The sequence below is a fragment of the Phacochoerus africanus genome, chromosome 1 (assembly GCF_016906955.1).
Source record: "Phacochoerus africanus isolate WHEZ1 chromosome 1, ROS_Pafr_v1, whole genome shotgun sequence".
Classification (NCBI taxonomy): Eukaryota; Metazoa; Chordata; class Mammalia; order Artiodactyla; family Suidae; genus Phacochoerus; species Phacochoerus africanus.
The window spans coordinates 92,788,733-92,803,842 of NC_062544.1; the positions used below are offsets into that span (position 1 = coordinate 92,788,733).

Here is a 15,110-nt window from a genome sequence, read left to right on the forward strand (position 1 = left end):
GCTTGATGGCTGATCTGATAAGCTTTTGTGATGTCTTAGATGCCAGCCTTCCTATACAACCCTTGCCACAATTGTGCCAAGTTACCGAGTCAGGGCTGTACTAGATTTATCTACTGGACCTGTACTACTCTAGGGAATTCATTCCAAGATTCGTCTGAATTATGAAAATACTATAATTATAGTTGATTCTGTTCCAGAGGGATAATTAATTACTTTTAAAGGGAGCAAATGAGTATATGAAAGCTAGTTGGTTTCGAATTTTACCGTTTAACAACTTGGAGGGGCCCTCAGTGCTTGGAATGAATATGAATAAGGAAAAGCTCATGTATGAATTCAACAAATATTTATTGATTTTCTACCTGCTATGTGCCAAGCCCTCTCTAGGCTTGGAAAAAATTATAAACAATTCACCTAAGTTCCTTGGTTTCACAAGAGCCATACTTGGAGGGTAGCAAGGGTAGAATATAAAATTGTAGACAAACAAAACTTTCTAAATGTAGGCAGTTAGTGGAGTATTACAGAAAATAAAATAAAATAATGAGATATAGTGACAAGGAATGGGAAGAGGAATTTTATTTAGAAAAGTCATCTCTGAGGAGGTTGACATTTGCTCTAAGATCTAAGAGACAAAAAGGAGCCAGACCTGTGAAGACCTGAGGATTTCCAGGTAGGGGACATGGTTAATGTGATACCCTTAAGTTGGTGTGAGAGCTTGCCCTGTTCAAGAGATGGAACAGAAATGCAGTGTTTCAAAGACAACAAATAAGGAGAATGGTTAAATCAGTGATGTTGCTAAAAGGTCATAGCATGAAAAGCCTTGTTGGACAAAGCAAGGAGTTTGACTCTGATCTCATCAGTGACTGTGGGAGGACTTTGGACAGGGAAGGGAGAGGGATTGATTTTAACTTTGGAGTAGTTCTCTGCCTGCATGCTTGCAGAGTGGACCTGAGGCTAGAAGAGCAGGCAAGAGAAGACCAGTGCAGAAGCTTCTCCAGTAGTTGAGGTGAGAGATGATGGCAGGCTGCTAGGCTGGAGTGGCAGCGGGATTGCAAGAATAGGGTGGGAAATTCCCGTCCTGGCGCAGCGGAAACGAATCTGACTAGGAACCAGGAGTTGTGGGTTCAATCCCTGGCCTCGCTCAGTGGGTTAAGGATCCAGCATTGCTGTGAGCTGTGGCGTAGGTTGCAGACGAGGCTCAGATCTGGAGTTGCTGTGGCTGTGGCCACAGCTCTGATTAAACCCCTAGCCTGGGAACCTCCATATGCCTCGTGTGACCCTAGAAAGAGAAAAAAAAAAAAAAAAAGGGTGCATTGACAGTCTGTGCAGGGGGTAGAGTTGACTTGCTGAAAGTTTGGCTATAGGACAGTCCAGTTGGTAGAATACATAACCTTGGAGTTTATAAACAGTAGAACAACTTTAGATTCCAGGAAATAGACTATATGTCATGATCTGGAGCCTGGAAGATTCTGGAACATTATTTGACCACTTTCGGTCACTCTCTTCACCACTTCCAGCACACTCTCTGAGGAGTTTTGCCTGTAATAGGAACAGGGCTAGCTTTTGCTTTGACTTGGAGCATAGATTGGGAGAGTGTGAATGGGAGAGTACTATAAATTCTCATTTCCCATGGATTTAGGGTGGTGAAATAATGAGGTAGAGGTTGTGTATTTGTAAATATAGAATAAAGAGCCTCATTGGTCTGTGCCATCGTTAGTGTAATACAGTGCTTTTCAAACATTAGTCATGTATTCAGGTACCTGGGGTGTTTGGTTAAGATGCAGATCTGGGAGTGCCCACTGTGGTGCAACAGGATCAGAGTGCTGGGACGCAGGTTCGATCCCAGGCCTGGCACAGTGAGTTAAAAATCTGGCCTTGTCGAAGCTTTGGCTCAGGTCGCAGCTATGCCTCAGATCTCAGCCCTGGCCTGGGAACCCCATATGCTGTGGGGTAGCCAAAAAAAAAAAAAAAAAAAAGGCACAGATCTGATTCCATGGGCTTGAGTTGGGGCCTGATAGCTTGTTTTCTTATCAGCTCTGACATGATGCCAAGGCTGCTGGTCCAAGGAGGACTCTGAGAGGCCAAGCTCTCATGGACAGGCTGTTCATGCAGCTCAGTTCTGGTGATATGCTCAAGGCCCTCCCTTGTCCATGGCTACTTTGGGCATCTCCTCATTTGTCCCAAGGAACATTCCTTCTGGTGCAATGAGAAACAGCATCCCACAGGTCATTTCAGAGACTCTAGGTGAACCACAGCTAAGGGAGACAGGAGGAGAAAGAGCCTGGGGCATGTGGTGGGCAGGTCAGACCTTGTGTCTTGGCTCTCCCACCCCCCTATGTATCCTGAACAAGTCACCACACTGGTCTGAGTTTCCTTTACCCTTCAGGGTAACATGGTGATGATGTTATCTCCCTCCTGGGCCATGTTACTCTGCCAAAGGGAGAGGCCTTTACAGTTTGTAAACTGTAAAGTACCACATTAGTGTCAGAATCCCCACTGCAGTGCCTACAAGGACAGCTTGTGCTTGTGGGCCCATCCTTGCTACGTTATGGCTGAATTGGGGGCAGAGGCACATGCACTCACTGGTGAAAAAGAAATGAACTGAAATACTTTTGGTCTTCTTTCTCCCCCACCTCATCTCCACTGTAGCGATTGAAACACAGAGCACCAGCTCCGAGGAACTGGTCCCAAGCCCTCCGTCTCCACTTCCTCCGCCTCGTGTGTACAAACCCTGCTTCGTCTGCCAGGACAAGTCATCGGGCTACCACTATGGGGTCAGCGCCTGTGAGGGCTGTAAGGTGAGTAACCAGCTTCCGGACAGGGCTGTTTTGACCTCTGTCGTGTCCCCTTCCACCAGTGGGGGAGGGGGGCTGGGTCATGTTTGAGGGTATCATTTCATCCTTGTATCTCACGGGTTAAAAATTCAGAAATTCCTACAAATGACTGATGAGGGCCAAATGTTCTAGGTCCCTTAGAATAACACATAACAGTTCTTTTCAGGTAACAAGGGCCCTCTGAAGGAGTCCTGAAAAGCATCACCCTGTTTCTTTTTAGAACATGCCGTCTGGTGTCTTTGTAGTTTTATTTTATTTTTAAATATGACTGACAATCCCCTGAATCAACTTGCAGAGAATCCAAGGTTGAAATTGGGATTTATCTTCTGGCTGTTTCCTCAGCCCTGTGGCCTTTGAATTACAGTTTTGATTTTCAGCCTAGAGGGACTTGCTACTGTATGTGCACGTCATAAATTCAGAGGAGCTGGATTTAAAATTCCAGCCTACAGAGTAGTGGAGGCTGAACATGTGTCAGAGAGTATATGGCTGCTTTGAATCAAACTAGACAATTGTAATCGAGTCCAACAGGCTTAATTGAGTGAAAGAGCTTCTTATTCTTTTAAAGAGAGAAAAGAAACAAAGAATGACTTCATAGGCAAATCCAGCTCATCCATACACAGTCTTTCGAAGGCTCTGTGGCCGCCTTGAACCAGCTTTTCCCTAGATACACAGCTTCTTTCTGTTCTCGCCGAGTGCAATTCACGTGTGTTGTTTGTGCATCTCAGTGACTGTGATGCATTGATCACTGTCAATGTGTTGGGTCATTACAGGTCCCCCCACCCCCAGCCCATGCTCTAAGGCATTTTATATTTGGCTTATCAGAGTTAGTACTTGCTGTTACTGATGTGTGTGACAAACCTTCCTAGAATGGAATGGCTTAAAGCAACACCCTTTTATTTGGCTTACAACTTGTGGGCCAGCGCTTCAGGCGAGGTTCCTTGGGGGTCTGCGTGGTCCTAATCATGCTCTGATTGGCTCTGCTCCCAATGAGGGGACCCTCAGCTCTCCTTCACATGGATTCTCATCCCTGTGGGGCTGGCCCCAGCCCTTGGCACAGGCAAGGTTCCAGAAGAGAGAACTGGGCCACTCCAGGTGTCCAGAGGCCTAGGCTCAGAGAGGCACAGTATCACTTCTGACATGTTCTGGTGGCCAAAGACATCAGCAGGCCAGTCCTTACTCAAGAGGTAGGCACATAAACTCAACTTCTTGACATGATGAGCGGTGCAGTCACAAGATCAGAGGTGGGAATGCAGGGGGAGGACAGCTGGGGTCATTTTTGCATTTGGCCTGCCACACGGCACATCCGATTGCCTGGGAACACGAGGTAGATGGGGACTCTGGAACCCTTGGCCAGCCGCTCCTCATACAGCCTGGTGCTTCAAGATGCAAATTGGACAGACTCCTAAGTGTTACTTTGCCCCTCGGGGAAATGATGTGAGTTTTCCTGTCTTTACAAATCATTCAAATAAGCATGTATTATTTTATAGGGTGAGGCCAGTTTAGGGAAATCCATTCCAGCCTTAGGAACATCTCTTCCTCTGGGATTGTGTTGGTTTGAAAGGAATGCCTTATCCTCCAGTAGCTTCTAAGACAGTGGTCCAGGAAGTGAACGCGGCAACCAGTTGGCAGCTGGATAAAAAGCGAAACATGTGTGCATCTAATTACTGGTTTATGATTGGTAACCCCTAGCTGAACCTACTTAAATTTATCTTGAGAGTTGGGAAGGTTTCAGCAGAACACCAGTTCACTTTGTCCACTCATTGTGCAATATATAAATAAATCATTTTTCTAGCACTCATTTGAAAGTTAGATGAAAAGACACTCCTTTATTTCAAAAAACTTTTAAGTCCTCTCAGGTCCAGAAAACCTTCATTTTTCTTCTAACTTAGCTCACCTATTCCTTTTCTGTCTTGGGAAAAGAAATTACCAGCATGTCTTCTTGTGCCAGATCCCAAGCCCTACACATTAAGCTGTTTCACAATCTGTACAGTACACACTGTTTTAATCAGCTCTTAGTCAGCTAATTCTCTGACTTCTTGTTTTAATTTGAGATTCTGACTCTTTTTAGGAAAAACCCCAACAAAAACAAAACCTATACCAGCACAAGCAAGTTTGATGAACTTGGTAAAGCTGTTCCGAGTCTTATTGTGGTGTATCGTATTAATAGAACTATGAGCCCGGTAAGGTCAGATGAGCTTGCCAGCCAGTTGTCCAACTTGAGGGTTTTTGAACTATGGGTAGGTCTCTGAAAATGTGGACTGCCTCTCCCCCTGGTTGTTGAGAAAGACTGGTCTGCATTTTGGCTTTCTGGGAAAACATAGTGACAAAATTCATGGAACTGAAAAACACGAGAAGGCAAAAGTATAACAACCAAAGGAAAAAATATGTAACTTTAAAAAGTTAAATATAAATTTATTACCATTTTAAAAATTACCAGAGTTCCTGATGTGGCTCAGTGGATTAAGAATTTGACTAGTATCGTGAGGATGGGGGTTCAATTCCTGACCTTGCTCAATGGGCTAAGGATCCAGTGTTGCCACAAGTTGTGGCATAGTCCCCAGCTACAGCTCCAGTTTGACCCCAGGCCCCAGAACTTCCATATGCTCAGGTGCAGCCCTAAAAAAAAAAAAACCAAAATAATAAAAATAAAAATTACCAATACAATGCAGAATTTATCATCTAAAAAAAAGAACATTAAAATAACCATAGTTCTACCCTGGGAGAAAACCTCCTCTTAAACCTCTTTTTCTATTAGTCTACGCATACTGTTATTATTTTTTTTTTGATATAATTTTTTTTTGTCTTTTTGCCATTTATTGGGCCACTCTCGTGGCATATGGAGGTTCCCAGGCTAGGGGTCTAATCGGAGCTATAGCCACCAGCCTACGCCAGAGCCACAGCAACGTGGGATCCGAGCCGCGTCTGCAACCTACGCCACAGCTCACGGCAGCGCCGGATCTTCAACCCACTGAGCAAGGCCGGGGATTGAACCCGCAACCTCATGGTTCCTAGTCGGATTCGTTAACCACTGTGCCACGATGGACATTCTTAATTTTGTTACAAGAATAGAATTTTATGTTATATACTGGTTTTAACTTTCTTTTTAAATTTAATCATCTTTTCATGACCAAAATTTAAACAACTGCATAGTTTTTATGGCCATTCCATTAATGTAGTGGTTTATGGTTATATCATCATTTATTTAATGAATCCCCTATTGTATAATTAAGATGTTTCCAATGTTTCTCTACCATCAACAATGTTTTAGTAAATAGCCTTTACATTTATCTCTGATAATTTGGGTAAATTAATAGAAGTGGAAATTCTAGGTTGAGGGCTCTGAATATTTTTAAGGCTTAAACAAATTGCCAAAATGCCCTCTAACAGAGGTATACCAATGTAAGCTCTGGTAGTCTGTAAAAAGTTAGTATTATTGAAGACTATCTATTAGGAACCTCTCCTTGTGATAATAAGATAATGAATCAAGAAACAGCATTGCTTCAGGAATTCTTCCTATCTTGAATTTGATTGTTTATAGTGGATCCCATGCCTGACACCTTTGGGGCTACCAGCAGATACACCATGGGCCCCTCGTTGACCTATAAGGGCTGGTCCATCCTTTGGCTGGAGATCAAGGTCGCTACCCTGGGCTGGGAACCCCTGCTCTAAAGTAGGATTCCCAAACAGAACCCAATTTGTATCTTTCGGAAGTAATATCCACAGTGCCTTTGCCTCTCATGCCAGAATGACCTCATTGACTGTTGTTTGGGAAATAGAACCTTCTGTCTCCCTAGGGACCAGGTGGCAGTATCAGCCTTAGCTGTTAACAAATAGGTTGTGATCTGCCTGGTAGGGAACGGCCAATGACTGCTGTGTTGACAGCATCACCATGGCAATATAACCACTAGATGGACCATAGGGATGTCGTCTTTAGGGGATTTCCAGCTATGCAATGGCAAATTTTTACAGGGGACAAAGAGTACATAAAATGAACACATAGTGTAGTTGGTCAGGAAGGTTTGACAATATAAAGTAATAAAGCTGATTTTCAGATGTCTTTATGAAACAGTTTCATTGTGCACAGCTAGAATTACTGCACAATTTTAGCCTTCTTTATATTTTACATTTCTGTTTTTGTAACTTTCAAAGAGTATGGGATTTAGAGAGAAAATACCAGGATTTGAATCCTAACTAGGCTTCTTGCTAGCTTCACAACCTTGGGCAAGCATCTTTAATTCTCTTTGTCTCTGTTTTCCCAATTGGAAAAATGGAGAGAATAATACCACTGCCTCATAATATTATTGTGAGGATAAAATGAGTTACATGAAAATATAATGAGCATATATCTGGCACGAAGTGATATATATGCTTAGTTATTGTTTGTATTATCATTAACTTATTACAGTTACTCTAGCACTCAGTGGTATAACATCAGTTATAATCTTAGTAGTCTTTCTGATAACATTCCTTTATGCCTTGATAAACACTGCCTCTTTCTTTCGAGACTCAGGTAAGCCTCAACCACTCCGTGGAACCTTCCCTGATTACCCTAGTATAGGAGCTAACAAAGTGATTCTGTAAAGAGCCAGATAGTAAATATTTCAGGCTTCGAAGGCCATATAGTTTCTGTTACAACTGCCACTGTAGCCTGAAAGGAGCCACAAATAATACATCAATGAATGAGCGAGGCCATGTTCCAATAAAACTTTATTTACAAAAACAAGCAGTGGGCCATGTTTCCTAACCTCTGAGAAAATCCATGGTGATATGTCCTGCCTTACAATTTCTAAAACTCAGAATGCTGGCCCAAAGCATTCATGCCAAAGGTGGCAGCAGCTGTTTCTGGTGTTCTGTGAGCCTCGGACGGCTGCCACTCTCACCACTCTCTGTCTGTTTTTCCTCTCACCCCTCCTCATGCTCAGCTCTCACCTCCTTACCATCCAAAGCCAGAAATTAGCAATTTCTTAATAAGTAAGCTACTTCCAGAAACACCTGGCACTTTACTTTGGAGAGGTTTGTGGAATGTATTTTATGATCTTTTTTATCAGTTAACTGCCTAATAAAAACCCCTAATGCTTCTTGGCTTAACACAATAGACATTTATTATTTGTTATAATTCTGGGCAGGTCTCATCTGGGCTGACTTGGCTCAGGCCAAGTGGACCTAGGATGGCCCTGCACACATGACCAAGGCCTGGGAGGGATGAATGGGTCCTTTAAGCTCATCACCCATGAGCGTAGCTTGCACTTATTCATGTGATGGTGAACAGGTTCCCACCAGTAAGATAGGACAAGCACAAGTGTGCAAACCTCTGCTTGCATCACATTTGCTAATGCCTCATTGGCCAAACAAGATGCGTGGTCAAGCCTGGATTCTGTGGGTAGAGAAACAGACACCATCTCCTACAGGGAAAGTGGCAGGGTCACCCAGCAAAACCGCGAGTATACCTGAGCCAGCATTTGATAACATACCACCCTATTTATTCCCTGGTTTCATGCGGAAGTATCTTCCCCAAACTGTATTCCACTCTGTCCTCCTCCTCATCATATGTTTATTGAACACCTGCTAAGTTTCAGGGCCTCTTCTGGGTGCCAGAGATACAGCAGTGAATGTGACAGGCAGGTTCCTCCTGGAACAAGGGGCAGGAGACAAGCAAATAGTTCAAAGTTGAGGGAAAAAATGAATAGAATGGTCTGGTAAAGAATACTGGAAGGGGACATGATTTGCTAGGGGGTCAGGTGAGAGCTCATGGCTAAGAAGGAGCCGGCTGGATAATAGGGGAAAGTATTTTCAGTTAGAAACTGAACATTTGCATCTTAGGGCCATTTCTTCCTTTGTTTGCTGTGTCCATTAACATCTCTGGGCTTCACCGAATCTGTAAAACTAAAACAGATCCACAAGTTTGAACGCAGTCCTTTCCCAGATGCACGTACTGCAACAGTGAACACAGTCTGTATGCTTTCTTGTTAGGGATGGTGTATGTGGCGTGGGAGTCCCTGAGGTTTACAAGTCCGTGGTAAGGGGAAGGAGAAAACTACCCTTTTTGGATACCTTCCCTGTACCAGGCACTGGGGCATTTTACACTCCTGCTTCATATAAATCTCATAACAGCCCTGCAGGGGGTAGGCTTTATGACTGCCGTTTTACAGATGAGAAAACTGTGGTTCAGAGAGGTTAAGGAGCTCAGCCAAGGTCACACAGCTGGCCTTTGCTAGGACTAAGATTGAAATCCTGTGCCTGTTTGGGAAGACCCCTCACTGCTTCGCCCACATTGAAACAGAGGGTAGGAAGCAGTGGTGTGTTATGTACTGCATCGGGGGTTTCATGGGGCAGCCAATTAAAAACAAAAACAGGTGGGAATATTTTTAAAAAGAGAAGCAACCCTACTGCCTTGATCATTTCATAAAAGAAATGAGATTTTTACATCAAGGAGTCCAAGAAGGAAGAGCCTACAGAGCAGGCTTCCCCAAGGAGGGACATGAACAGACGGACCCCACCCAAAGGCTTGCTCCTTGTTCTCTCCGTTGCCCCACCTATGGGTGGAAACTTCCGCTCCTGGAGCCAGCACACAGCCCCTGTGCGGAGCTGGGGTGAGGCCTCACCCTGGGGCTCGGAGGGATGCTTGCTCAGGGTCACGCTGGTAGCTGCCATTTAAAGCAGCTTTGAAGAGTTGAAACCTCCACTGGATCCCTCAATCCCTCAGGGTTAATTTGGTCCATTTTCTCCTCTGCCTTTGTTTTCCTCTCCTCTGAAGAAGGGAGGCCCTCCTCCCCCGGACAGTTTTCTGCTGCTGGGCTGGTTTGGGTTTTTTTTTCCTGGCAGACAGCAAGTAGTATGTTTCAGTCACCAAAAGTTTTGCAATCAGGAAGATGGATGTCTGCACTTAATTTTAGAACTTCTATTAAATACTATACATGTGCTTAGTGATTTTATTTGACTGAGGCCATTTAAGATGACATTAGGGTCTTTTTTTGTTTTTTATCAGCATCGATAAACACGAACATTATGCTCTGTTCGGAGACTATTTGGGGCTTTGCCCGCCCTTCAGAGTTGCTTCTGCTTAGAGGTCGCTGCAGTATCCAGTCCTGAGAACCATATGACACAAACCAGACAATGTCTGCATGCTGAAGTAGCTACCACTGAATTATGAAGTCTGCCATGAAGTTCATTATTTTAGGCCCTGAACTGCAAAGAGTAGGTCTCATCATAGACCCAAAGAACTATTCTTTACAAAATTGGCCAACAATGGAGAATTTATTTGTTCTCTCATTTATCAGACACTTTCTAGGAGAGTGGCTCCAGGTATAGAAATGAAAGGTTTTATGTATTTTGTTCCCAATGTTGTGTCCCAACGTTTAGAAAGTACATAGAACAGTGCCTGTTAGATAATACATACATTTTTTTAAATTTGTTTCATATATTTTTTATTTTTATTTTTTTTGTCTTTTGTCTTTTTAGGGCCGCACCAGCAGACTATGGAGGTTCCCAGGCTAGGAGTTGAATCAGAGCTGCAGCCACCAGTCTACATTCCAGTCACAGCAACACAGAACCCGAGCCATGTCTGCAACCTACACCACAACTCACAGCAACGCCAGATCCTTAACCCACTGAGCGAGGCCAGGGATTGAACCTGCGTCCTCATGGATGCCAGTCAGATTTGTTTCCGCTGAGCCACAAGGAGAACTCCCCTACATCTTAGATGTTTATGAGTGAGAGGCTGAATGTACAGACAAGGAGGAAGCCGTGCACATGCCCTGTGCTGGGACACTTGTGGTTGGGGGACTGGATGGGTGTAGAGAAGGCACAACCATCCCTCTGATGCTTTCAGGGAAGGCTTTAGAAAAGAGATGGTTTTATGGGTGCGTAAGAATTGTCCAGATGAGTAAAGGAAGAGGAGTGAAGGTAACTTGGGATAGCCCATGTGTTACATAGAAAAGTGGAAACTTGTCCCTTCTGTTAAGGAGGGTTTTGCATAGCCCTGGTTTTCTGCAGGCATCTGGGGATCAGCCGGGGAATTAAAGATGATCAGAAGGACCCTCTGTCCTTTTCTTTCAGAGCAGCCTTCCTTGGAACCCCTTAGTCCCTCCCCTTCACGTGTCCTTTGTAGCACGTATCCCAGCTGTCACTCACTGTTACAGGGTTACTTGTCTGCTGCTAGACTCTTCTGTTACACTATAAGCTGCAGGAAAGCTTTGGCTGGTTCTTTGTCCCCACTGCCTAGCATGGTGTTCTGCACACAGTAGGGCTGAATGAATAAGCGCTTTAATCATAAATTAGATCTCATATGTAGAAATTAATACAGTAATAAGTGACATGTAATATATCAGATGTGATATGTGGTAATGCTCACAGTGGTACATGACTTTATATGTTCTATCTAATTATATAATGAATTGCATCTAAATATGTAAGGTGGTTGGGATTGACATATACACACTACTATATACAAAATTAATAAATAACAAGGACCAACTGTACAGCACAGGGAAATCTACTCAATACTCTATGATAACCTATATGGGAAAAGAATCTGAAAAAGAATGGATATGCGTAAGTGTATAACAATCACTTCCCTGTACACGTGAACTAACATAACATTGTAACTCAAGTATACGCCAATAAAATTTTTAAAAAAGATATGTATAGTTTGTGATGATACATTCATAAAATTTTTATGAAACTTATAAGCAGGACAAGACCTTTGGTGGCCAAAATCCAACTCATTTTCTTCATAGTTTCTGCCTTTCACCTAGAGGCAGAAGATATAGTCTGCAAAAGATATGTTCTTTTTGATATTGTCTTGAAGCAAAGCCTTAAGGGTTAGCAATGGAAATGATATACTTGAAAACACTGTGGGCTCTTAGAAAATAAAAATCTCAACATCTAGAATCTACCTCCATATCTAGAAACACAAGACAGCTGAAACGACAATCTGGCTTTTTCTGGTTTTAGTTCCTACAGAAGGAGAAAAGTGTTTTTTCCTTCTGGACAAATGTCGCTCTAAATTGAGAGCTCATTTTGGATTAAAAAAGCAGGAAAACTCTGTCATTTTTTTTCCCCTTCTGATGTATGAATAAACAGGAAGCGGAGGGTGAATTCTGAATTAGCCTGCAATGCTATCATTTTTTTCTCATGTCGACTGAGTGAGAGTAGTTTATTTAATTTGGTGTTTTTAAGTGGTTTATAAATTTTTCAACGGTTAAAAGTTCATAAATGCTTGTTTAAATGCGTATTTTGCTTTTTCTTGTTTAAAAATATCTAGAACACTCTCATTTGCTGTTTTTGTTAAACAAGCTGCAAGTCTGTAATTTTTGGTAACACTTTCTCCCTTTGTCATACAGTAGAGAAACAAGCTGCAATTTTCATAGTTAATCTGTTGGCTTGAAAAAATGGCTTACCTCCCAATGATATCATAATTGTCTGTTTTATGAAGTTTTGGTCAATGAAAAATTTGACAAAAAATCAACTACTGTTTCTGATGTAAAGCAAATGCTGCCAGCGCGGGGGTACAAATAAGTTACTTTTACAAAATTCCTGGAGACCATCATCTAAAAAGGAATTGTGGAGTTTCCTGGTTGCTCAGTGGGTTAAGCAGTTGTCACTGCTGTGTCTCAGATTGCTACTGTAGTGTGGGTTCAATCTCTGGCCTTGGAATTTCCATATGCTACTGTAGTGTGGGTTCAATCTCTGGCCTTGGAATTTCCATATGCTGAGGGTGTGTCCAAAAAAACCAAAATCAAATCAAACCAAATCAGAAGGAATACTGACAATGTATTACGGTTTCACCAAAGTCAAAAATTTATTTTTGTCAGAGAAGTAAATGCATACTTTGAGGGTTTCCTGAGAGTGAGAGAAATTGCAGCTGAAATCTGAGCTCCCATTGTGGTGCAGTGGAAATGAATCCGACTAATTTCCATGAGGATGGGGTTCGATCCCTGGCCTCATTCAGTGGGTCGGGCATCTGGTGTTGCCGTGAACTGTCGTACAGATCGAAGATGTAGCTTTGATCCAGTGTGGCTGTGGCTGTGGCTGGCAGTCAGCTGTAACTCCAATTGGACCGCTAGCCTGGGAATGTCCATGTGCTGGGGGGGCATGACCCTAAAAAGCAAAAAGAAAGAAAGAAATAAATTACACCAGCATGGGTTATGATTTAGTTATTGGGATGCTGAACATTTCAGCCTTCTCTCTAAACCTTCTGCTGGAGAGGTTAAATAGAGAGCTGTCAGTTCTGTATTTCGTTCCCCTGGGTGAACGCTTGGCAAGAAATCGTGGAGTGGAATCGCCTGGCAAGGGCCCTCTTGTTTGGCCAGCCCCCGCATCGCTCTTCCCGAGGGCATGACTGTGCGTCCCTGGTCTTTCCTGTTCAGGGAGGTCTGGTTGTTTCTCTCCTAATCTGCATACCTATAGAAATTACAGAAACAGTAAAAATATCTTCTAATTATATTGCTTCTGAGTGTTTCTAAAGCACATATGCAGAATGAAATTCAGCTGAGCTTTGCAGCAGTTAGGAATAAGCCCTCCAAAGTGGGCCATGTTTTGTACAGAATTCCTGGCTGGTTCTGTCTTGCACACGTGATAGGCAACTCCAGTTCAGCACCCACTGGGCCCTTCGCCTCATCTGATTTTAAAGATCTGATTTCTTCCCAGGCAGACCGGAGAGGAGAGTACAAGGGAGGAGACATGGCTTCCACAAAGCCAGACCTGGAGGGTCTCAGAGCCTGAGCAGGAACTTGGTCACACCCCAGAACCAGCTGTGGGAAGGAGAGCCTAGCCATGTATGTGGGGACAGACCTAGATTAGCAGTAGGAAAGTAGTAGTTAGTTTGGTGGAGAGCTAGCCCTTCCTGCTTTAGGTGTTTTCCTTAATCCTCATAAAAATCAGAGAAGGGGGTGGAAGAGGTTTTTTTTCCCTCCATTTCACAGGTAAGAAAACGCAAGTTCTCCCATCCACCTCCCTGATGGAGAATCTGATGCTCTGGCTGCCATGGTTACTGTGGAAACCCGCTTGGCTCTATTATACATTTGTTCACTTAATTGTCCCTGAATCGTATCAAACTGTCTTTTGATTCTAAACAATTTCCATTCTGAGGGTGCTCTGTTTGGACATTTCGAGAGACAGGGAAGGCTTTCCCCAGGAGAAGCAGACCTTTATCAGGGCTTAGTGTCCAGTATCAGCCCTCATGGCAGAAAGCACATGGAGCCAGAATGACCCCAGACAATCCCTTCGGCAAGCAGACTGCTGGAGACTGACATATGTCCCTCATTAAGACAACAAAGCCACTTCTTCCTCCAGCTTTGGAAGCAGATTGCTGTCCCTTCTGCAGAGGACTAGATGAGATGGTTGTTTTCTATTTTCATGTTGTACCAAAAATACATGTCCTTGAGCACAAGAATCTTTACTAGTGCAACACAATGCTTGTGTCATGAAAAATCATACATCGTTCTAGATATTTCCTTGTTTCTGAGTTTCTTTTATCATATTCATTTCTTTGGATTGGGATTTCTCTTGTGCCGTTTATGAGCTGTGTCTTTTTTTTTTTTTTTTGGTTCAGTATTTTTCCGCTTCAGAAAGGCAGCTAGATGTGTCAGATGGATAAGCAATGCCAGAATGGGGACATTGTGGTTCTGGGGACCCTAGAACTCATCCCTGAAAAATATCTAGAAAGGGGAGTAAAAATCTGTGTGCCTCCCTTGACTGCACAATGCTCGCATTGTCTGGGGTGAAGGGGAAAGGCTGGGTGCTGGCAGTCCTGCCCCATTAAAGCCTGTTCCTTGTTCCATATTGAAAGGATGACATTCCTTTGCTAGCAATGTCCTGCCCAGATTTCTGGCACCAGTTCTGTGGCCTGCGCTGTTGCCTGGGGCATTTTTGTTTGGGTTGGTTTTGTTTTATTTCAAAAGCAGCAAAGTGCAGGCTGTGTAAGTGTGCAAGGTAGAACTGTTTTTATAGAGCTTGTCGTCAAACTTGTCAGCACAGTCAAGGTGGCCTGTCTGCCAGGGCGTCTGCTTCCTATTCAGTAGTGTCAAAATGCGAGAAGGCACATACAGTGAATGTAACTTCTTAGCTGTGCCCAAGTGTTGCTGAGGCAGCCTTTGGGTTTTAGCGCTGGTCCCCTCCTCCCTCTCAAGGTTTCATGTAATGCTTCATTTATAACAGAGATTGGTGGATTTGCAAAGTAAATAGTCCATTAAGGAAAAGCAAAATCTTTAGTGATCCTCTCCGTTCTGCTTCCACTCTTTCTGTGCTCAGAAAAAAAAAAAAAAGGAAAAAAAAATCCTT

At 43.3% G+C, this 15,110-nt stretch overlaps 1 protein-coding gene across 3 annotated transcripts in view; it reads left to right on the forward strand.

Moving 5' to 3' along the window:
• RARB (retinoic acid receptor beta) overlaps positions 1-15,110 on the forward strand; it is a 170,823-nt gene that overhangs the window by 29,005 nt on the left and 126,708 nt on the right. For all 3 annotated transcript variants that reach the window (XM_047769206.1, XM_047769198.1, XM_047769203.1), the window contains exon 2: positions 2,647-2,795. Coding sequence is in view for 1 of the 3 variants with exons in the window: in XM_047769198.1 (XP_047625154.1) it covers positions 2,647-2,795 (149 nt within the window). In the remaining 2 variants the exon portion in view is untranslated. The remainder of the gene's footprint in view (positions 1-2,646; positions 2,796-15,110) is intronic.